The 24,884-nt window shown below is 40.2% G+C and overlaps 1 protein-coding gene across 1 annotated transcript in view; it reads right to left on the reverse strand.

Moving 5' to 3' along the window:
• Nucleotides 1-24,884, reverse strand: part of XYLB (xylulokinase) — a 298,115-nt gene that overhangs the window by 41,523 nt on the left and 231,708 nt on the right. Inside the window, exons 16-17 of the mRNA XM_040434104.1 lie at nt 10,275-10,333; nt 4,891-4,978 (exon numbers count right to left, since the gene is read on the reverse strand). Coding sequence (XP_040290038.1) covers nt 4,891-4,978; nt 10,275-10,333 — 147 coding nt within the window. The remainder of the gene's footprint in view (nt 1-4,890; nt 4,979-10,274; nt 10,334-24,884) is intronic.

Consider the following 24,884-nt stretch of genomic DNA (forward strand, 5'->3'; position numbering starts at 1 on the left):
TGTGTTATGATAAACAAAAGAGCCCTTGCCATGCGATCTAGTCCAGGGCAAGGGAGCGCATCGGAGCATGAGATGCTCCGATGCTAGCCTCAGGAGTGCTACCTGGGTGTAAATAAGGGTATGTCCAGGTTCAGCTCTGAACCCGGACAACCCCTTTAAATACTGCTGTTATACTGCGGCCTTTGCTGCATTTGTGACAGTCCAATACAAGCGTTAGATACTGCTGTTATATTCTGGTTTTAAAAAAAACACCCATTTTGTGCATTTGCGGCCTTTGCTGGATTTCCGACAGTCCAATACAAGCATTAAATACGGCTGTTATATTCTGGTTTTAAAAAACACCCATTTTGTGCAAGATACTACATTTGCGGCCTTTGCTGCATTTCCGACAGTCCAATACAAGCGTTAAATACTGCTGTTATATTCTGGTTTTAAAAAAAAACACCCATTTTGTGCATTTGCGGCCTTTGCTGGATTTCCGACAGTCCAATACAAGCATTAAATACGGCTGTTATATTCTGGTTTTAAAAAAACATCCATTTTGTGCAAGATACTACATTTGCCGCCTTTGCTGCATTTCCAACAGTCCAATACAACCAGTCAATACTGCTGTTACATTGTTGGTTGACAAATTAAAAAAATTGGTGACCGTGAAGAAATTGTATTAAATTCGCCTGTCACACTGTTGTGTGACCTCAAGAAATTTTTTCTTTTTATGACATTGGCACAGCCTTACTGTCAGTGAACTTAATTGTTGACTTATGGCAGTTACATTGTCGCCTGACATAAACCATCTGTTAGTTTGGTGGGTGAACGCAAAGAATAAGAAGAGCATCAAATAAGGGACCTGGCCCCGGTCGTGGTGCCTGTCCACAGATAAGTCCACAGGACTTGTCCGTACCTTGTGCAGAATAGACATGTATACCGGCCTTACCCAGCCATTGTTATACTCCAGCGCACTTTCTCATTGTTTTATTTTTTATATTTTCCACTGTTTTGGGGTGTACCCTAATTTAAACAACAACAAAAAAAAACTGTGTTGGCTACCTCCTCCTCCTCCACCGCTGCTTCCACTTACACCTCCTACTCGCAGGATCACAGGCCGAACTGAATGGACAAATGTCTTTTTTCGGCCTTATGTACTATGTTACTATGTTACTCCGTATGGACCTCCACCTCCTAGATCAAGATTATTATTTTTTATTTTTACGTGTTTATGTTATTATAAGTCATTTCACTAATTTGTCTGATACATTGTTGTGTGACATATCACAAATCTTTGGTTGTGATATACCCCTGCTCTACATAGTGGACAGGGAAATACATTTCACCAATTCGTCTGTTACATTGTCGGGAGAAATTCACCAATTTTTGGCTCTGATATACCCCTGCTCTACATTGTGGACAGGAAAATACATTTCACTAATTCGTCTGTTACATTGTTGTGTGACATATCCCAAATTTTTGGCTGTGATACACCCCTGCTCTACATAGTGGACAGGGAAATACATTTCACTAATTCGTCTGTTACATTGTTGTGTGACATATCCCAAATTTTTGGCTGTGATATACCCCTGCTCTACATAGTGGACAGGGAAATACATTTCACCAATTCGTCTGTTACATTGTTGGGTGAAATTCACAAATTTTTGGCTGTGATATACCCCTGCTCTACCTAGTGGACAGGGAAATACATTTCACTAATTTGTCTGTTACATTGTTGGGTGACAAATGCTCATCTTTTGCGCTAGAAAGTACATTTGCGGCCTACACTGCATTTAGGACAATACGAATGGTGAGGCCAGAACAAGTACAGGCGATAGTAGATTGGGTGGCTGACAGTGCCTCCAGTTCCTTCACATTGTCTCCCACCCAGTCCCCTGCTGAAAGATCAGAGCTGGCACCTACAGCCCATGGCCATCTGTCTTTCAACTCATTCCCTTGCAAATCAGGCAAGCAATCTGAGCCCCAAGTCATGCAGCAGTCTCTTATGCTTTTTGATGACTCTACTGGCAGGGTTTCCCAGTGCCATCCAGCTAGCCCTGCCCCAGAAGTGGAAGAGATTGAGTGCACTGATGCCCAGCCACTTATGTTTCAGGATGAGGACATGGGAAGACCACCGCAGCACGTTGTCACGACGGGGAGTGGGGGAATCCCCCCCATCGCGCAATGTCCTTTGCTACCGGGCTGCAATGCAGGGAATAGGGAGCTGGTCACCTCCTAAAACTTCCCTCAACAGGCTCTAGTCTCCTAGCTGTATGAGCCCCCTTCAAAGGTAAGGGGACTCATACCCACGTGCCTAGAAGTCTAAGTATCCCTGCATTGCCCTACAGCTGGTGACAGGGCAGAGAACACCTGTTCATCCAGGACACGGATGACAGGCGTCTCCAGAGGCCCAGTAGCTGGCAGGGTGCAAGACTATAAACAGTACGGCAGGTAAATAGCACAGCAACACCACAAATGCTATCAACTCTTACCTGCCGCAGCCGAGATGGAAGGACGGCACCAACGACAACCCGGACCTCCGTGTGGCTACAAGAAGCATGGAGGTTCCAGGCTGGGAAGCACACAGTCTTGCATATTGCTTAAACCCCTCCAGTGCAACATACACACACCAAAAGTGACACGTCAAGCAGCCATGCTGGTAACAACACCACAAATACCAGACATGGCACACCACACTAGACATACAACAAAACCTAAGAGGAAGGGTACAGGAAACAGACACAAATAATAACAATGACAACTAGGGGTGGCTCACACAGCATGACACATTCAGCCAGGGAGCAGAGCTCCAACACAGACTGACAACAAGCAAACTCAAACTGACCTCACACTCCACCACACCAACATATAAGGAGGCCTGAGGTCACACCCACCACACTCCAACAAGTTTAACCCCGTGCACACCAAAGCAGGGAAAACACCATTAAACATTGCCGCAGGCAACTAAATGAAGCCACGACCTTAACACAAGGTCGTGACACAAGTCTCTTATGATGACAAAACATAGGTGCCAACTGCTGCGGCTTTCTGCAATCTGCAGACCAACAAGGAGGGCAGGGGTAAAGATTGGGTGGAAGATGATGTGGAGGATGATGAGGTACTAGATCCCACATGGAATTAAGGTCATGCGAGTGACGTGTGCAGTTTGGAGGAAGAGGCGGTGGTCGCACAGAGGCACCAGCATAGCAAAAGAGGAGCAGGGTGCAAAAGCGTCTGTTACATTCTTGGGTGACATTTTACCATTTTTGCCGGGAATAAACCCCTGCTCTGCATAGGTGACAGTGACTTAAATTTCTAAAATTCGTCTTTAATTGCCGCGCGCCCCTTTCTTTACTTGGATGCTTCTGCTTCAATAACTTGTCCCACATTTCCGCTCAATCACATTTCATCCAATGACCTCCCTTGGAAGTGGTATCCCTTTCACAGGCTCCCTCTCCGCCATGGAACCCTGATTCCCAGTTACCCGTGATCACCATGGTAGGTGCATAAAAGAACATTTAAAGTTGATAGGGAAGACGTGCGATCAGGCAGAAGTTATCTAGAGTCAACAAAGCGGCAGCAGGGCCTCTCCTGTCTAACGTTTCCTAATCCAAAATACCCCAGTGACATTCCCTGTAATTTTTTATTAATCATTCCAATAACAGGGCAGAGTCCTGTATTGTTATTTATCGTCACTACCTCCCCGAGTCGGGAGTGAGTAATTGCTGCGCGCCCCCTCCTTTACTTGGATGCTTCTGCTTCGATAACTTGTCCCACATTTCCGGTCGATCACATTTCAGTCATTGACCTCCCTTGGATGTGGTATCCCTTTCTCAGGCTCCCTCTCTGGCATAGAACCCTGATTCTCCGTTACCCCTGATCACCATGGTAGGCGCATAAAAGAACATCAAAAGTTGATAGGGAAGATATCCAATTGGATCATGGACATCACAGGGATGTGCAACATGGTGGAGCAGTATGTGTGCACACGCCTAGGCGTACTGAATGATGGGTCTGTCCCTTTCAACTTCTGGGTCTCCAATTTCTGATGCCCAGCGCGTCCCTCCAGCCCGCCTCTCTCCTTTAGATTGACAGCCTACTTCTCTCCATCTCGGCCGAATTATCGCGCCTGTGCTTCTGTATTCGCCGCACTGCGACTGTCGGTCCGCTCCCTGCGCAGCATCTTCACTGCACCTGCGCCGATTACGGCGCAGGGAGCAGCCCGACAGTCACTGCGCCTGAGCCGAATACAGAAGCACACGCCGCAGGCGCGAGAATTCGGCCGAGATGGAGAGAAGTAGGCTGTCAATCTAAAGAAGAGGGGCGGGTTGGAGGGACGAGCAGGGCGGCAGAAATAGTGAGTAGATGGAGCCTCTAGGTGCTGAAAAGACACCCCCATAGCACCTAGAGTTTCATTTGCATATCAATAAAACTGCGTTTTTAAGCTTAACCGCTCCAGACAAAGGTAATACATAAACATGGTTAGGTACAGCAGACACTAGCAGATCGCTAGTGTCAGACAGCTAAATAGGTGAAAATCTGGTGGTAGAAACCCTTTAAATTGTAGAATTTTTCCAATCAAACTCCCTCTTATATTTCAACCCTGTATTTTCCAATTGCCAATTTATTCCAACAATTACTATGCATTACAATGTTAATTTCACAGTCAACATCAGTTAATTACCATTCTCCCTGCACAGTTTATGAGCTTTCTTCAGAACTAACAATGCTGCTCATTTTGGGCTTTGTCATTTGCAGACATATTTATACTAAGAAAACAAACATAGCTCTGCACAAAAGATTGACTGAAATCTGCTGGTGTGACAAGCGTAACAAGCGGGCTGTGTACCGTAGAAGGATTAGATAGCAATAAGAAAATCAGTAATTTTTAATGAGCCTCCTTACCATGAGCTGCTCGATACGCACATCCCAGACAGGCAGAGTTAGCTGTGGCAATTGTGTGCACCGGAGCATTGAAAATATCTGACAAAACCTATACATGTAATAGAAAGATGAAGATAACATCAGTTTGCATTACAATATGATATTACTGGGATTAATTGCAATAATATACCACGCACCTGATTTTTTATTTACGCTCTTTCTATTTCTATGTTTTTCTTGTGAAGTGGTCTAATAGCACACCCACTTTTCTGTCACTTGTTATTTTATGTTTTTATATTATTTTTATATTTGCTGCTTTATTTTCACATCCTTTGTAAACTATCAGAATTTTTTTTATATTTAAATATAATAATATCTTAATATAATTTAGGGTAAAATTAAAGTTGCGACTGGGTCGCAACTACTGGGCAGTTGTTACTGCTTATCGCATGGCTAGCTTGCGACATGAAACGACAGAAAGTAGAGGTGCAGCCCAGCACTTAGCGGCCCCTGCAGCTTTCCTGCTAACATGTAATAGCACTTTGAAGGGCCAGGCCCTCTTTTTGCTGAACCATTTATTCAATCAGGGTATAGACTCAATGTTGCAACCCTCTCATTTGGTTACCATTTAGGCCTCGTTCGCCGGTCCAGGATTTGATGGACAAATTTCAGGATTCATATGCATTGGACAAAAATTTGTGCAGAGGTCTGCCCACTGTGCAAATAAAAAATCTGCAAGAATTTCATGTTGAAAAGTCAGCATACTGACCCTACTACCCTACTAACATAATCCCCACTGAATGGGCATAAACCTCTTGTGGAGCAGAAATATGACTGCACAGTGTGCTGTGAATATTCCAGTAAATACATGACAAAACCTGAGAAGTGTGAACATGCAGTTACAAAGGCAGGACTACAGTTACAATTTATGCAGTACATATATAGTGTTGCTGTAGCAAAAAATATATAAAATAGTACTACTATACCGCACACATACATAGTACCGTTAAAGTGCACACACACATGGTATCATTATACTGCACAGATACACAGTACTATACTGCAAACATGAGGTAGTATCACTATACGCACAGACACCTAGCGCACACATTTAAAACACATTTGTGCACATTACACACACATATATGCAGTACAGACATACATATTACACATAACACACATATTATAATGGTGTGACAAGCATTGTCATGTGAATGTAGGCACTCCATCACCTACACTAGGGGGCTAAACAGGCTTCTGTGGGGGTAACTAACAGGTAACTACCCCAACCTCCCATATACTGAAAGGCTTCTTCCTGAAGACCTCCTTCCTGAACACCTTGCCTATAACCAAAGCTGTGGCATTTTCAGCCCTCTCGCAGGACATGAAGACAAACCCTCAGCTTCCTCAGCTGGATAGGCAGTAGAGTAGGGCTTGTGTAACAGTGACAGGATACCTGCTCCACTCTCTTCTACTGCAGCTCCCTTCAGCCCTTAGAACTTCTCGGCACAGGTAGAATTCATCTTCCTCTTCTTATGGAGGTTTCTGTGCACCTGTCAGGTGCTCTAGTGGCAGAAGCAGGAGAGGAAAGGTGAAGGCAGGATCCTGTGCCCACCTCCATGTCCCTAACTTACTGCACCAGGAGCAGTAAGGTAGACATGTGCCCCGTTTCTCCCCATCCTTGCTGTGCCCCTAAGTTGAACTATGCCCCTTTTTCGATACACTTTTCAAATCTGTCTAGTGAGGGCCAAAAAGTGTCAAAAACACATAATTAATGTAGCGCGAGACATGTCCACCAGGTTTTCGTTTTTTTGCCAAAATTCTGGTGCATTTAGCTTAGCAAATCTCCCCCACTGTGCTCTCAATTAGTTACTAATGATTTTTGCATTATTCCCAGGGACACTGGCTGTGGAGGCTGTACGGTATCTCTACATATGAATAATACTGACACAGAGTATGTATAAAATATACAACATCCAGCAATTACAAATAAGTATCTATTGGGTCAAAGGTCAAACAATTGTGGTCCAGCTACAGCATAACCCTGTACAAAAATATAATATATATAAACTTTAATATAACAAAACAGCAAACATGTCCTTATGTGTCCAGGCCCATACCAGGCCACCCAAAGGATACTGCCAGGGAGTGGGGTAATTAACCCTAGTTCCGTATACTAAAGCTTGGCCCTTAGCCCAGGGGCGGCCCCTGAAGGTGGAGCCCCCCTGTCCTCGAACCTGGCTAACAACTCCTATAAGGCCCTAGGGTGATGGGTGTAGGTAGTTAAACAAAAAGTGGTGGGCTGGTATGGGCATGGACAGAGAGGATCAGAAAGATGCTACAAAAGCACCGTATATACAGCCCTGATGATAGGAACTACCATCCGGTACACGGTGCATAGGACTACAGAATAGCATAAAACACTTAAATAGGATAACTCAAGATGCCACAGAATTAAACTGTGGTATCTTGAGTTATCCTATTTAAGTGTTTTATGCTATTCTGTAGTCTTATGCACCGTGTACCGGATGGTAGTTCCTATCATCAGGGCTGTATATACGGTGGGTTTGTAGCATCTTTCTGATTCTCTCTGTCCATGCCCATACCAGCCCACCACTTTTTGTTTAACTACCTACACCCATCACCCTAGGGCCTTATAGGAGTTGTTAGCCAGGTTCGAGGACAGGGGGGCTCCACCTTCAGGGGCCGCCCCTGGGCTAAGGGCCAAGCTTTAGTATACGGAACTAGGGTTAATTACCCCACTCCCTGGCAGTATCCTTTGGGTGGCCTGGTATGGGCCTGGACACATAAGGACATGTTTGCTGTTTTGTTATATTAAAGTTTATATATATTATATTTTTGTACAGGGTTATGCTGTAGCTGGACCACATATGTATAAAATATACTGTCAGACAGGACTAGCTGTGGTTTTTTCCCCAACTGTGAGAAGCTATACATAATCTGATAAACTTCTGTATTACAATAAGCCATGAGAGATGCCGAATCAACTGACCAATTTAATTCAGTCCGAATCAATTCTACCCAAATCCAAAGTGCTCTATGTGGCTTGAAATCTCCTAGGACTCATATTTTTCTCTCATCTCTCACATTTTAAACATTTCTTTTTAATTTTTTCCCTCTCCTTTTCTCTTTTTCCCCCCGCCCTCCAAAATTCACCCAAATCGAATCACCAAAAATTCTAATTCAAATCCACCAAAAATGTTTACAAAATTTGAGAATTGATTCACTTATCTCTAATCAATCACAGCATAGTCTTAAGAATTAAGGCCCCTTTAAACTGCCCGATGTTTGTGCAGATTATCACTAATGTGTGTTTGTACGGATGCTCGTTAGCGATAATCTGCATATGTAAAGGTGTTGCCAGATGAATGAGCTAAACACCTCGTTCATCAGGCAATAGGATCATTTATGCAGTCACCTAAATCATTGTTTGCCGACCTAGAGATCATGGTGTCTAAACAGCATCTGCTGCCGGCAAACAATGATTCTGTATGGGGTCGAGCGACAATATTACTGATCTCTCCTCCCCATACTATGGAAGAGATCGCTGCATGTAAATGTATCCATCTCTTTCACTAACAAGCAGGTTAATGTCAGGAATGAATGTTTCCTTCCCAACCATCGTCAGCCTCATCTATCAGGGCCTTTAGACAAGCATTTATTCAAATAATGAAGGAGGCCACATATTTACTGCCACTTATGGGTTCCATCCGGGGAATGCAGAAACATTTCTTCACACATTTATTTTGTGAAGTTTTTAAAAAAATTTCATAAAGGGATCAAATACAGTTTTTTTTGTGGTAAATAGTATTCGCATAGAGCCACAGAGTAAAACACGTTCATGTGAATAAAGCCCAAGGGCAATCCTGAAGCTCTGCATTCAATACAATTTAAATTATTCTAAGATTTTAGATGGAGAAAATCACTGTAAAAAGTAATTTTTTTACTTATAAAACCCGGTACAAGGGGCATTTACTGCAGTGAGCAGAGGCTGTATGGCTTCCTGGTAAGGATCCTTGTAGCCTCTAGTTGCTGTTGTATGTATGAAAATATTCTTCACTAGAAGCAATGTTTGAATGATTGAATACCTACATACATATTGCTTCTGATAGAATATGCCACAATTCCTTTTCTGTTGAATTTGTACTGAATCCAACATAAAAAAAATCCTCTTTAAACGGTCACTGAGTTTTCAGAAAACTGTTGAGTGACCGACCCTAGATCGAGGAGAGAGCTTGAAAATCAGACTCTGTCCTCACTGCAGGAGATGGAAGTGAGACAGGCCCATAGACCAAGAGGTGTCATCACTCAGGCCTCCACTTATCAAACTTCTATGTCTCTCTGACATATCAAAAGTTTTCTGAAAACTTGGTGACTCTTTAATGCCTCTAGCCATATGAAGATATAAGAGAGACCTCATGCATCAATATGGGAGCCCTATTGTGGCTGCATACAAAAAAAAGGAACCAAAATATAACAGTCTGCAATATCTGCAGTTTTCACCACATAGAACCAGTAATAACCATAAATGTAATTCCAAATCCTAAAGAAATTACTTTTTTATATTTCTCAACTGTGAAATATTCTCTTACATAAAAGGAATTTATAGATTCTTAGATGTAGGCAATTTACTAGACATCACACAGGGAGCTAAAACATTTGTATAATGTATCACTTCAAGGTATAGTCCCTAAGGTTACCTGAAATTCTTTTAACTTGCTTCCTCCAATGTGTAAAGAAAAAATGTGGTCAAGTGCCCTCTAGACATTCTCATAATGCCCTTAACGTCAGTTAGGATGGGGTCAGTATGAAGAATTTTTTTTATGTAGATGCCCTGGTGACCCTGATGATGATATCACTCAATGGAGGAACTGGATATATCTACAGGAACCTAGATAACTAAGAATTCAGGATCAAGCTAGGAGGCCAGATTGACTGTAGACAAAGTAGAATTTTAAGTTTATGCTTAGAGTTAATATACTGTTTGAAGTATTATGGCCCTTAGTCTGAGGAACTTAGTCTTTGATTCGGGGGTCAAGCACATTTTTTTTTATATTGCATATAATGCTGATACACATGCACAATGTAAGTTTGATTACAATAATTCAAAAAATATAAAATCTTCATGTTAACACTCATACAGACATATTTTAATATTTTTGCATCCGTTTTCTAAACTTTGCAGAACAAATAACTTCACTGCTCATATCATGTTTTGTAGCTACTTCCGAATAAATAAGTTAACACAGAATAAATGCGACATATATAATTTTCATTTCATTTTAAGAGTTATGTCATCATAAATGGTTTATCACTCCACTGATGTAAAACATTTCAAATAGTTGTACGTAATCCCAATATCTTACAAGATATAAATAATGTACCTGTAAAATATCTTGATTGCACGAGGCTCCTCCAGTTGCCAATATCTTTGTTTGCGGAACTAGAAAAAAGAAAGGTTGATTGGTTTTCAGTATTTGGATCCACTTGACAACTTTGAAGGGCATCTGACACCTTTTTCTCAGCAGTGCGGGCACATATGAACATAGGACCAAAACCAATGCCTTCAGCTGCCAAGAGCACATGCAACAGGTCATCCAGTTTCATAGCTACAAACCTTCTGACAGATGCCTTTTAAGGCTATAATTGGTCATTAAAGTTTTCTGCGAGTAAAATATTGGTGACTCATCAATATATGAGCATTGGGGGTTTGACTTTTGGCACCCAAATCGATCAGTTATATGTAGAGGCTGGGCCACTGTGGCCTCTTCCTAGTCCACTGACATTATGTTCATTGGTTGCAAGGCCTAGGAGTAGCTCAGTCTCATTCAAGTGAATGGCCCCGAGCTGCAATACCAAGCACAGCCACTAGACAATGTATCACACTGTGCTTGATATGCAATAAAGAGGCGTCAGTGCTCTTCTTTCAAATAGATGATTGGCAGGAATACCCAACAACCTGATATGAATGACCTATCCTGAGGAAAGCTCAATAATATTGTAGCCATGAAAAACCTCTTCAAAAAACATGGCTGCTTTTTTCCTGAAACAGCATGACATCGGTCGATGGGTTATCTCTGGAACTGCAGATTTACTTCCTTAGAGTGAATGGAGCTAAACTACAGTACAGTACCACATACACTTCTGTACAAACCCTTTAGCCTCCTAACAGTCACGTTAACCCCGGAAGTCTGGTCCCCAACCATGGTGCCCGTTCGCACGTGCAGCGGGCGCCAATGCCGACGGGTTTCTACTATTTTAAATAGCAGAGACCCGTGGCACATGTATGCGATCAGCCATAAGGTGCCATGGTCAAATGTGACCACGGCATTTTCGCAGTCCGGAAGCGGAAGTCGCGCGCTTCCGCTCCTGTAACAGCGTTCCCTGACTGAGATCGGGGAACCTGTTATATCTCTGAAATAGCCCGAAACCTCAAGCAGGCTTTGGAGCTTAGTTCAAGAATATACCAATACAGGCCAATAGGTGGCAGCATTGTATTGGTATAGTGCAAATGAAGTCTTCAATGATGGCTATATAGCCATCAATGAACACAATGGATAATCAAATAATTGTCAGTTATTGTCACCCATTAAAAAAAAAAAAAGTGTTTACAAATATAAAAAAAAGTTCAAATCACCCCCCTTTCCTAAAAAATAAAAATACTTAACTAATAAAAAAAAGAAACATCATGGGCATTGCCGCATGCAAAAATTCTCATACTATTAAAATATAATAATATTAATGGCATACGGCAAATGACATAACGGGAAAAAATATAAAAACAGCCAATTTGCCATTTTTGGTCATTTCAACTACCCAATAATTTTTTTATAAAAACTGATCAAAAAATCGCAAACACTTCAAATTGGTTTCACTAAAAAGAACAGATCGTTCTGCAAAAAAATAAGCCATTACACAACTCCGTACACATAACTACAAAAAAGGTATAGGGGTGAGAATATGGTTATCATTTTTTTTTTTTTCCTCAAAGGTTACATTTTTTTTCTTCAGTATTAAAACACAAGAAAAATTATATAAGTGTGGTATCGTTGTAAAAGTACTGGCCTGGAGAATGAAGATAACAGGTCAATGTTACCGCATAGTGTACAGTGTAAAAAAAAAAAAGTTTATCAGAATTGTGTTTTTCCCAATTGTACCCCATTAGAATTTTTCTTTCTTTTTCTTTTTGCTTCCTACTACATGGTAGGCAACCTTAATGGTGCCATTAGAAAGTACAACTTAAGCCCTCATAAGGCTATGTGAATAGAGAAATAAAAAAGTTAGGACTATGGGAAGGTGGGAAGTGAAAACCGAAAAACACAAATATGGAAAATCTCAGGATCCTTAAAAGGGGTTGTCCCATCTAGCAATTTCATACTCACCTGCTGCGAGCTGCGCTGTTCACTTCCTGGTTTCAGGCTTGTGAGGCGGGGCGGGCTTAGTGAGCTTGATTAAAGGCTTGTCCCGGCCGTGCATCACTGTCTTGAACGTGCACCCCGCTGCGCATGCGCAATGTGGAGTTCTTCCTGGCCAAGTATAGTACAGAGCTGTGGTACATACAGAGCATGCACGTCTCTGTACTATACTCGGCCAGGAAGAAGTCACCAGTGCGCATGCGCGGCCGGGTCCGCGTTTGCGGCTCTGTACTATACTGGCCAGGAAGAAGTCACCATGGCGCATGCGCGGTGGCGTGCACGTTCAAGACAGCGATATATGCGGCCCAGCAGGGGGAAGAAAATGTGTTCTACCCAGGCTCGGCCCACAAGCGGTGGCCGTATCTACTGGTTACCAGAAGACAACAGTGGGGTAGGATTGAAAGGAACATAATTACAAAAATGCTGACAGGCACTTCTATAACAAATTAAAATAGGATCAATGAGATGGGAATACCCCTTTAAGGGGTTAAAATGAGAAAAACTTTTTTCATTGTATATTTTTCATGTGTGTCTGCAGTAAATCTTGTTGGTGCACACAACTTGTTGGTGCGCAGGCATCTACATAACTTTGGTGTATCCAACACCTGTCTAAATTTAGACCATTTTCTTCCGTCCCCTTCCCCGCCCACGCCACGGCTCTTTTTTTAAAACTGGCATGAGCGAGGAAAAGTCGCTGATTGCGGCACAGATAACCTTTGCACCGCAATCTGCGACAGATATACGCCAAAAAGTGTTGTTTGTAACTAGGAAGCTTTTTGGTATTTAATACTGCCCGTGGTTTCTGTATCAGGAAGTTCCTGATAGGTTCCTTTTAAATTATTTTAGGTTATGAAAAAGGAATTAACATCTAGACAATCATGGCGTAGTTACAGAATATGACATAAGTGTCTTATAAGTACTTTTGTTGCATATGTTTGTATTTTTATAATTACTTTGTGAAAAAAAAATGATTAAGATAAAATATAACATTTTAAAATGTCATTTTTGTCTGCCCTGTGGTGTCAGGCTTTGGATATGGTTGGGTTGGGTGTTTACTTGTAGCAGAAGTTAATGCAGTAGGTGCTGGAAAGAGTAATATTATTATTTGAAAAGCTTTCTTCTTGAGTAAAAGAGCTAACCCCTTTAAGGTGTTTTTTTTTTGTTTTGTTTTTTTAACACATACCGTACAGTATATTCGTCCATTTGTTAATCTATAAAATAAGATAATTAAGCAACACTAAAGGTGTCCATACATATAAGAACAAAGTCAGATGAACCTGACAATTTTGACAGGATCACGCAACTCTTATGTGTGCATTCAGATGTGCCGATATCCGCTGATGGCAAAAGATGGGAAAAGAAAGGATCCGGCATGTTGGCTTGCAGGTGTCTGGCAGCAGCTTATTCCCCTATCCCCACTGAAAACACATGTATGCTCAAATGAACAAGACATGCATGTGTATAGGAAAGTCAAGTATAATAGCTGTTGGCAGAAAACATGCATTTACTGAACCTCTCAGTAATCTTACAAATTAGATGAATGTACGGTGGTGGAATCCAATCTACAATCAATGTGTATGAACCGTGCCCTGATAGAAGATGGGGGACACAAAGTTTGGTCTTGTTGGATGTCAACGTGACCAATCCTTTGTTCTGCCAGGAGATACGCCTGTGTCCAGCTCCATTATACTCTGTGTAAGTGTACTTTAGAAATACAGTATTTTATATATTTTTCTTTAGTTTTCGTACAGCATTTTAGGATGATACTACCACTGAGATTACTGCTGCCGCATCTCCATTACTTTGGGTAAAATTATTCTCTCCAGGTGCAGTATACCCTGCCTGTATACACTATGACATTTAATTACTGTACACAATAGTGCAGACACTATGTGGCACTAGCCTAGCATGCTATCTACATCTAAAATCTTTCTTTTGCCAAACATCCTATTATACAGGACAATTTTTTTTTTTTAAACGAATTTACCAGCACAATAGAATGACCATAGCAGAGAATTATATATGAAAATAATAATAAAAATATATGAAGGGTTCTCTGTGATTTCTACTATACTAAATAATTATGGGGGTTAGAATTGGTCATAAAAATTCAATATTACATTTCATAAGTAAATTATAAGAGGAATGAAATGAAGACATACAAAACCATACCAAAATTAATGACCATGAAATTGAGCAAATGTTTCACCCAGTCCTGATGATTCATGTTGTAGTCTAGTGAATCCGATCTGCAGCCGCAGAATTTGAAATTTTTAACTCCAAAGATTCCAAAAATAAGATTTTATATTTCTAGGTGATGAAAGCGGATAAAACCGTTCTGTATACTCACAGTCAAAGTTTACTACTTTTCTTTACAATTCCCCCCCATTGAACGTATTCACCATTTTTTTTCAGCTAATAACTCATGTAATCCCTTATTTAAAATGCACCTTGGCTTTTGGAGGGGATTTGTCGGAAATATCAGATGCACTGATTGTTATATGTTGTAATGTATTATTAGCCAAATCTAACCTATAGTAAAGCTGGGCAAACTGGGAAAAATATTAAGTTTTGTGCCTCCTCCCACACCACCTGAGCAGTTGTTCTGCATGAAAATCTGCATGGAGAAACCATGCGTACTATACAACGTGTGCAGATAGCCTTACCATTCACAAAAAATAAAGTGAAATATTTTTTCTAATCTTAGACAACCCCTTTTGATGCCCATTGGTTAAATAATAATATTCTTTCCTATCTGACATGCTAACATTATATCTACACAAGTAACAATCAGTTAAAATATGATGAAATATGATGAAATATATTAACAATCAAGGCATGCGCATCTTTAACGCCCTAAGGACTCAGCCCTATTTCACCTTAAGGACTTGGCCATTTTTTGCAAATCTGACCAGTGTCACTTTAAGTGCTGATAACTTTAAAACGCTTTGACTTATCCAGACATTCTGAGATTGTTTTTTCGTCACATATTGTACTACATGACACTGGTAAAATAAAGTTAAAAAAATTCATTTTTATTTATAAAAAAATACCAAATTTACCAAAAAAATTTAAAAAATTGCAAATTTCCAAGTTTCAATTTCTCTACTTTTATAATACATAGTAATACCTCCAAAAATAGTTATTACTTTACATTCCCCATATGTCTACTTCATGTTTGGATCATTTTGGGAATGATATTTTATTTTTTGGGGATGTTACAAGGCTTAGAAGTTTAGAAGCAAATCTTAAAATTTTTCATAGATTTTCAAAAACCCAATTTTTAGGGACCAGTTCAGGTCTGAAGTCACTTTGCGAGGCTTACATAATAGAAACCACCCAAAAATGACCCCATTCTAGAAACTACACCCCTTAAGGTATTCAAAACTGATTTTACAAACGTCGTTAACCCTTTAGGTGTTCCACAAGAATTAATGGAAAATAGAGATACAATTTCAAAATTTCACTTTTTTGGCTGATTTTCCATTTAAATTTTTTTTTCCAGTCACAAAGCAAGGGTTAACAGCCAAACCAAACTCAATATTTATGGCTCGGATTCTGTAGTTTACAGAAACACCCCATATGTTGTCGTAAACCGCTGTACGGGCACACGGCAGGGCGCAGAAGGAAAGGAATGCCATACGGTTTTGGAAGGCAGGTTTTGCTGGACAGATTTTTTTGACACCATGTCCCATTTGAAGCCCCCCTGATGCACACCTAGAATAGAAACTCCATAAAAGTGACCCCATCTAAGAAACTACACCCCTCAAGGTATTCAAAACTGATTTTACAAACGTCGTTAACCCTTTAGGTGTTCCACAAGAATTAATGGAAAATAGAGATACAATTTCAAAATTTCACTTTTTTGGCAGATTTTCCATTTTAATAATTTTTTTCCAGTTACAAAGCAAGGGTTAACAGCCAAACCAAACTCAATATTTATAGCCCTGATTCTGTAGTTTACAGAAACACCCCATATGTGGTCGTAAACCGCTGTACGGGCACACGGCAGGGCGCAGAAGGAAAGGAATGCCATACAGTTTTTGGAAGGCAGGTTTTGCTGGACTGGTTTTTTTGACACCATGTCCCATTTGAAGCTCCCCTGATGCACCCCTAGAGTAGAAACTCCATAAAAGTGACCCCATATAAGAAACTACACCCCACCCCTCTACCTATAAAGCTACAAAATGTTCTAACCTGTTAGAATGTTATCTCAAACTTCTCACACGTTGGTAGTTCACCCCGGTCAAACTTACTAGATTTTATCCCAATGTGGAGAATACATGTTGGCGATGTCAAACGATGCCTGGCAATTTGATGCACATATTTTGGGAATGTGCTGGACTCCTTCCCTTCTGGGTGGAGGTTAAAAGACTAATAGAAGATGTCTTAGACCTCAGTTTTACAATGTCTCCAGCTATGGCACTCTTATCATTAGATATCGATATGATTCCCACTCAGTTCAGAATTTTAATCTGTCATATTCTGCTATCGGCCAAAATCCTGATTGCTAAACATTGGAAATCATCTAAGATTCCTTCCTTGAGTGATCTAACAGAAAGATTTTCCACGCATGTTATCTTTGAACATCTATGGGCTCAGAGATCGGGTAGGCAGAAGTATTTTTATGCCTCTTGGTCCCCTTGGCTTGCTAAATTCCCTATGCCCCGTTAATCAAGCTTCCCAAACCGGATTCTCGACTGATACCATATTCTGGCCTGATATGGTTTAACTTACGTAGGAAATTATATGTCCATCGATGTCTTTTCATTATTTCCATTTTCTTCATTTTCTTTCTTTTTCCCTATTTCCCTCCCTGATTTACCTTCTTGGTAACCAAATGTACTAACGTTATGGTTCTTTTCCTTAATGTTGTCCTAAGTTCTACGTTGGCAGCACCCGAGTGGGTGCCATAGGACTTCCTACATTATAAAATTTGTCAAGCTATCAAAGTGGTGGCTGCGTCCACTAATCATTGAATTCAAATGTTGGTCTCAATTTTTGAGTGGCTGCGTCCACAATATACTTGTCGCCATTTATTATGCTTATTTGACAATAAAAAATTTCTTGAGAGAAAAAAAAAAAAAAAAAAAGAAACTACATACCTCAAGATATTCAAAACAGATTTTACAAATGTCGCTAACCCTTTAGGTGTTCCACAAGAGTTATTGGCAAATAGAGATGAAATTTCAGAATTTAAATTTTTGGGCAAATTTTCCATTTTAATCCATTTTTCCCAGTGACAAAGCAAGGGTTAACAGCCAAACAAAACTCAATATTTATGGCCCTAATTCTGTAGTTTACAGAAACACCCCATATGTGGTCTTAAACCGCTGTACAGGCACACGGCAGGGCGCAGAAGGAAAGGAATGCCATACAGTTTTTGGCAGGCAGATTTTGCTGGACTGATTTTTTTGACACCATGTCCCATTTGAAGCCCCCCTGATGCACCCCTAGAGTAGAAACTCCAAAAAAGTGACCCCATTTTAGAAACTACGGGATATGGTGGCAGTTTTGTTGGTACTAGTTTAGGGTACATATGATTTTTGGTTGCTCCATATTACACTTTTTGTGAGGCAAGGTAACAAGAAATAGCTGTTTTGGCACTGTTTTTATTTTTTGTTATTTACAACATTCATCTGACAGGTTAGATCATGTGATATTTTTATAGACCAGGTTGTCACGGATGCGGCGATACCTAATATGTATACTTTTTTTTATTTATGTAAGTTTTACACAATGATTTCATTTTGAAACAAAATTCATCAATTTTTTCAGTTTTTTGGGCGATTACCTTGGGTGGGGTATTATTTTTGTGGGATGAGATGACGGTTTTATTGGAACTATTTTGGGGTGCGTGTGACATTTTGATCGCTTGCTATTACACTTTTTGTGATGTAAGGTGACAAAAAATAGCTTTTTTTACACGGTTTTTATTTGAATTTTTTTTACGGTATTCACCTGAAGGGTTAGGTCATGTGATATTTTATAGAGCAAGTTATTACGGACACTGCGATACCTAATATGTATACTTTTTTATTTATGTAAGTTTTACACAATAATATCATTTTTGAAACAAAAAAAAAATCATGTTTTAGTGTCTCCATACTCTGAGAGCCATAGTTTTTTTCAGTTTTTGGGCGATTTTCTTAGGTAGGGTCTCATTTTTCACGGAATGAGATGACTGGTTTGATTGGCACTATTTTGGGGTGCATATAACTTTTTGATCGCTTGCTATTACACTTTTTGTGATGTAAGGTGACACAAAATGATTTATTTAGCACAGTTTTATTTTTAATTTTTTACTGTGTTTATCTGAGGGGTTAGGTCATGTGATATTTTTATAGAGCCGGTCGATACGGACGCGGCGATACCTAGTATGTATACTTTTTTTTATTTATGTAAGTTTTACACAATAATATCATTTTTGAAACAAAAAAAATTATGTTTTAGTGTCTCCATATTCTGAGCCATAGTTTTTTTTTTTTTTTGAGCGATTGTCTCAGGTAGGGGCTAATTTTTTGCGGGATGAGGTGACAGTTAGATTGGTACTATTTTGGTGGGCAAACGCCTTTTTGATCGCTTGCTGTTGTACTTTTTGTGATGTAAGGTGACCAAAAAATGGTTTATTTAGCACAGTTTTTATTTTTACGGTGTTCATCTGAGGGGTTAGGTCATGTGATATGTTTATAGAGTCGGTCTATACGGACGCGGCGATACCCAATATGTATACTTTTTTTTATTTAAGTTTTACACAATGATTTCATTTTTGAAACAAAAAAAATCATGTTGTAGTGTTTCCATAGTCTGAGAGCCATAATTTTTTCAGTTTTTGGGCTATTACCTTGGGTGGGGTATGATTTTTGTGGGATGAGATGACAGTTTTATTGGAACTATTTTGGGGTGCGTGTGACATTTTGATCGCTTGCTATTACACTTTTTGTGATGTAAGGTGACAAAAAATTGCTTTTTTTACACGGTTTTTATTTAAAATTTTTTACGGTATTCACCTGAAGGGTTAGGTCATGTGATATTTTTATAGAGCAAGTTATTACGGACGCTGCGATACCTAATATGTATACTTTTTTTTATTTATGTAAGTTTTACACAATGATTTCATTTTTGAAGCAAAAAAAATCATGTTTTAGTGTCTCCATAGTCTGAGAGCCATAATTTTTTCAGTTTTGGGGTTTAGTTGTGTAGGGAGCGATGGTCATTTGTTTATAAATCAAAAGAGGTGGGAAAATTGGTTTGTACAATGGATATTGTATTCACGAAATTAATACTATGACTGATCGTGTAATGCTTTGGTAATACCTTTATTGGTTGTTACATGTATATTGTACGGACAAATTTCTCTTTATTTTTGAAATTTACATAAAATTGTTAATAAAAATTATCTGATTAAAAAAAAACTGAGTGAGGACTTAGTCCATATGTTATGCTTGCATCTATTATTATAGTGCATTATTTTCTGTGATTATATATATGTAGCCATGTACACCTGCGGCATTCATTATCATATCGTGCAGGATGTTCTATACATTTTTTCTGTGATTTGTATTTACAAACCATATTAAAAATGAAAAACATTGACAAAGCATTGAAAAACATTTACAAAAATGCAGGCTCAAAATAAAAAAAGTAGATGATTGTGAAACATACATTTTACATTGTTTAAACTTACATTGCCCAAGCACTAAAAATCCTGGAGCATCTTTTCATATAACTCTATATTCTGCTGTTCCTCCCTTATTCCTACTAAACATTTATGAATTAATTTTCAGCAGTTTGCGATAAATGTCCTACTGGGAGCTACCTGTTGGGGGTATGTCCCTGCACAGTCCAATCAGTGCTATTAGTGGCAGACTGTGCAGGGACACACACCCTAACTGGTAACACGCAGTTGGACCTTTAGTGAAGATTGCTAGCCATTCATTCATAAACTTCAATCAGGAATAACAGAGGCACATCATAGATTTAAATGAAAAGATGTTCCAGAATTGTCCTTACATGGGGAATGCAAGTTGTTACTAAAACAGACATATGACAGCTCCTCTTCAAGCGGTTCTTTTTTTCACATGAAAATGCATTTTTTATGTAAGAAAATAGATTGTAAAACATTGTGAAAAGAAGTTTCCTCCACCATATTAGTCATCTCATTCAGGGTGTGTAGGAGCAGGTGTCACCATAAGCCTGTAAGTGCCCCTAAAGCTCTACTATTTAGCTCTCTAGGAAAATCAATGGTTTATAACAATGATAAAACCACCTAATCTACTAGTAGCTGCCTACTGTATCCCTCCTCTATATCAGTACTTTATGCATTTGTCTGTTTCTCTCCTCTAATCCTTTTGCCCTCTTTTGCAGTGTGTTCCACTCTAATACACTTAATTAATCTACAGCAAGAAAACCTATTTTCATTTCCTCGCAGTGCTACGATCATCTCTTATCTGTTTCCTCTTTACAAGATTTACATTGTACTATGCCTTAGCATTGTTCCCATAAAGCTTCAGCCGATATATTGACATTAGCGCCCAGAGACCCAAGTTAGGCTTTCAGGAGCATGTAAATGGGAACAGCTTTAAATCAATGCACAACCTAAACAAGCTGTCCTTGTTATAATTAAAGAAAGGTTAATGTGCTCAAAGAGATGAGGATGCCTCTGAAAATAGTTATCTAAATTACCTTGCTGAATTGTGCTGCTTCTGTTTTTCTTTTGCATAGAGACAAGATTGCTCCTTTCTTGAAAACAGAATTGTCACTAGACAGCTATTTAAGATTTCGGAAAAGAATCCAAAATTATTTTACGTGCATTAGATCCTTTCCTCCAAATTTCTTATTTTTACATAGTTGCATAGTTAGTTCGAATAAAAAATAAGACAAGTTCAACTCAAAAATGGAAGGGGAGAATCAACTGATTAAAGGGGTTTCCAGTATTTTAATATTGATGGACTATCCTTTGGATCAATATTTGATAGGTTGGGGTACGACACCCACATCCCTGCCAATCAGCTGTTTCATAGTGTCTCCACCACTGGAAGTCAGCTGTTCATCTACTGTAATCACTCAACAATCGTTTCCAGTGCTTTTGAATATGGTGTATTATAGATAGAACCTCCACAACTCTTCCATTTTGAAAAGTATGACGTTAAAGTTACTCAAAATGAAGCTACTAAATATGTTTTCAATATGTAGCATACCCTCCAGCATCTCCAAAATCTGGGAGATAAGATGGAATAATTTTAAGCAGAGTACCCCATTAATATCAGAGACTATTCATTTATAATTTTACAACCCACTCATAAGAATAGTGAAAATAACTATGCAGAATTTGTAACACATATCTACTATAAAAACATAAAGGCAAAATACAAAAAATGGCTTTGTAGAACAATGGTCGCCTTACCAAAAATTTACTAGATAATGTTGTTGAACAGAATCCCAAATGTAATTATACTGCACATTTCCTACTGATTTGGTTTCACTTTTAGGGAATTTTCACACATTTCAATGCGTGAAATCCATGTCCTATTGTTTTTAAAGGGAAATTCATGTGGTTCATATGGCCGTGAACTTTTTTGTACATGGATTGTACCACAAATGGAATTCTAGCAAGTGTACTGGCCTCTGTTGCTATAGTATCGGTGATGTAGGTAGCGTGCCACCACACAAGTGATGAAAGGAGGTGCCCAATAAGAGGTGTTCAGTATGTGAAACGTTCCACATGGTGTGCTCTCTTCTTCCATCTGGGGGTGAGAGCAAGGTGACCCTAATACAGTGGCTGCTGCAGTAGTACAGAGCTGTCTTCTAGGTTCCTGAAAAGGGTTGCAACATGAAGGAGAGCAGCCTGCCCAGCAGAAGTGGAGCAGTAGTTTTGAATAAAGCATGCATTCCCTGGTTGAGGGAGTTAATGTGACCCAAGTGAGTCTCAAATTGCTAACATGGCTGCAGTGACCAGAGATGAAATGGCTGCAAATGCAACCAGCTGCGGTAACCAAAGTGTCAGGTGGGAGCCGATTCTATTTAAAAGGAGGTGTCACGGTAGGGAATGGTAAAACATTGAACTCATCTGCACTACTGTTTCTACCTACTTGCAAGATCCATCCTAAAGTGACAGCCCACAACTGGACGACAGTCCCTTCCTGGCTAGGTAGGCAAAACCAGGACTAGATCAGAATTTAAAAGCAAATTCAAATCAGACCAGAGTCCAAACCACAGAGATGTGCCAGAACCATGACAAAATACAAACATGGAGTCAAATACCAGCTGGGGTCAGGCCTAGAGATCACATCAGAAAATTTATGGCAGTCAGTAGCAAGTTCAGGGACAATCCGAACGTCACAGAACCAGATATCTGATCAGCAGTACAACACACGATAATGAGGATAGGAAAACTCCCTCTGGCTGAGACGCCGGATTGACGCCTGATAGGTGCAACGCCTCTGCTCCCTGATAGGCTGAGCAACTCCCGTGTCAGTAAGGCTTGTGCCATGGCAACAGAACAGAGCGACAACGCCACCATGGTGTGACGGTACCTGCCACCGGAGCACCGCCAGGTAAGTTCATGACAAGAGGGTGCAAGAGAAGGTTTAGTGCCACCAGGTGAACTAACTTCCTGGTCCGCATTAAACCTAGTCTGGGATAAACATAACAAATCCACGCCAGAGCTCATGCTTTAGGGTACTTTCACACTAGCGTTTTTCTTTTCCGGCAGAGAGTTCCGTCTTAGGGGCTCTATACCGGAAAAGAACTGATCAGTTTTATCCCCATGCATTGTGAATGGAGAGCAATCCGTTCAGGATGCATCAGGATGTCTTCAGTTCATTCTTTTTGACTGTTCAGGACGGAGATAATACAGCAGCATGCTACAGTTTTATCTCCGGCCAAAAAAACGGAACACTTGCCTGAATGCGGGATCTGGCATTTTTTTCCATAGGAATGTATTAGTGCCGGATCCGGCATTCAAAATACCGCGATGCCGGATCCGTCCTTCCGGTCTGCGCACCAAAAAAATTTTGAAAAAAATGAATGCCGGATCCGTTTTTCCGGAGGACACCGGAAAGACGGATCCGGCATTTCAATGCATTTGTAAGACGGTTCAGGATCCTGATCAGTCTTACAAATGCCATCAGTTGGCATACGTTTTGATGGATCCGGCAGGCAGTTTGGCGACAGAACTGCTTGCCAGAACACTCTGCCGCAAGTGGGAAAGTACCCTTATACGTTTTTTTGTTTTGCTTACATTAGGATCTGCAGTGAGAAAGCGAGATTTAGTAGTTACCAATTTTCTCTGATTTCCTCCTCTGGTCAACCCAATATTTCGGTGGCAGTCATTTTGCAGTCACATTAGGTCGTATTACTATGGACATAACAGCCATGTTAATTTAGATGTTATGCCTTTTCCAACTTTCAAAGTGATCACATTGCTGGGCCTCACTTTTACACTAAAGTAGCAACATAAACCAGTACACATGGGTTTAAAGTTACAGTTGGACTAAATTTTATTAACTAAGGCTACTTTCACACTAGCGTTCGGAGCGGATCCGTCTGATGTTTCATCAGACGGATCCGCTCCGATAATGCAGACGTTCGCATCCGTTCAGAACGGATCCGTCTGCATTAAAACTTAGAAAATTTTCTAAGTATGAAAGTAGCCTGAGTGGATCCGTTCAGACTTTACATTGTAAGTCAATGGGGAACGGATGCGCTTGAAGATTGAGCCATATGGTGTCATCTTCAAGCGGATCCGTCCCCATTGACTTACATTGTAAGTCTGGACGGATCCGCTCGCCTCCGCACGGCCAGGCGGACACCCGAACGCTGCAAGCAGCATTCAGGTGTCCGCTCACTGAGCGGAGCGGAGGCTGAGCGCTGGCAGGCGGATGCATTCTCAGTGGATCCGCCTCCACTGAGAATGCATTGGGGCCAGATGGATGCGTTCGGGGCCGCTCGTGAGCCCCTTCAAACGGAGCGCACGAGCGGACACCCGAACGCTAGTGTGAAAGTAGCCTTAGCCGCATCAAGCGCCAGCACAGGTTTATTAAGACCAGCGTCTAAAATGCCATAGCCCCATACATTTTTCAATTGTTCTGTGTGAACAATCAAAATGAGCTGCCAAATATAAGCCCCAGATGCTATACTTTTTTCATACAGTTGAAGCAAATGCATGCAGGCTTGCTACATCTAGTACAGTGTACAGACATTAGGAGGTAGTGTAACGCTTCATTTACACCCGGCTACAGGCAAAATGTAATTGACCTTCAGAAATTGCATTAATTGATTGAAACAATATTACAAGGAAAAGCCATGCAAGGACACATCTTTTGCTGTTAATGTCCCTTTTCATGTAAAATAGCCAGCTAATTATTCCAAACTAAGATGAACGTGAAATTATTTCTGATTGGTACATGTTTCAAGCCAGTGGAAATAGATAGGACAAAGCCATCATAATAAGCAATTTTCTATACTTCAATGAACAAAGTATAATAAAATGCTTTTAAAATTAAGCAGGCCAGAAGTAAGACACAAAAAGTAGATGGATGGTAAAAAGAAAATTAGTTCACACAATTTGTAGTGGAG

Source organism: Bufo bufo, chromosome 5 (assembly GCF_905171765.1).
Source record: "Bufo bufo chromosome 5, aBufBuf1.1, whole genome shotgun sequence".
Taxonomy (NCBI): Eukaryota; Metazoa; Chordata; class Amphibia; order Anura; family Bufonidae; genus Bufo; species Bufo bufo.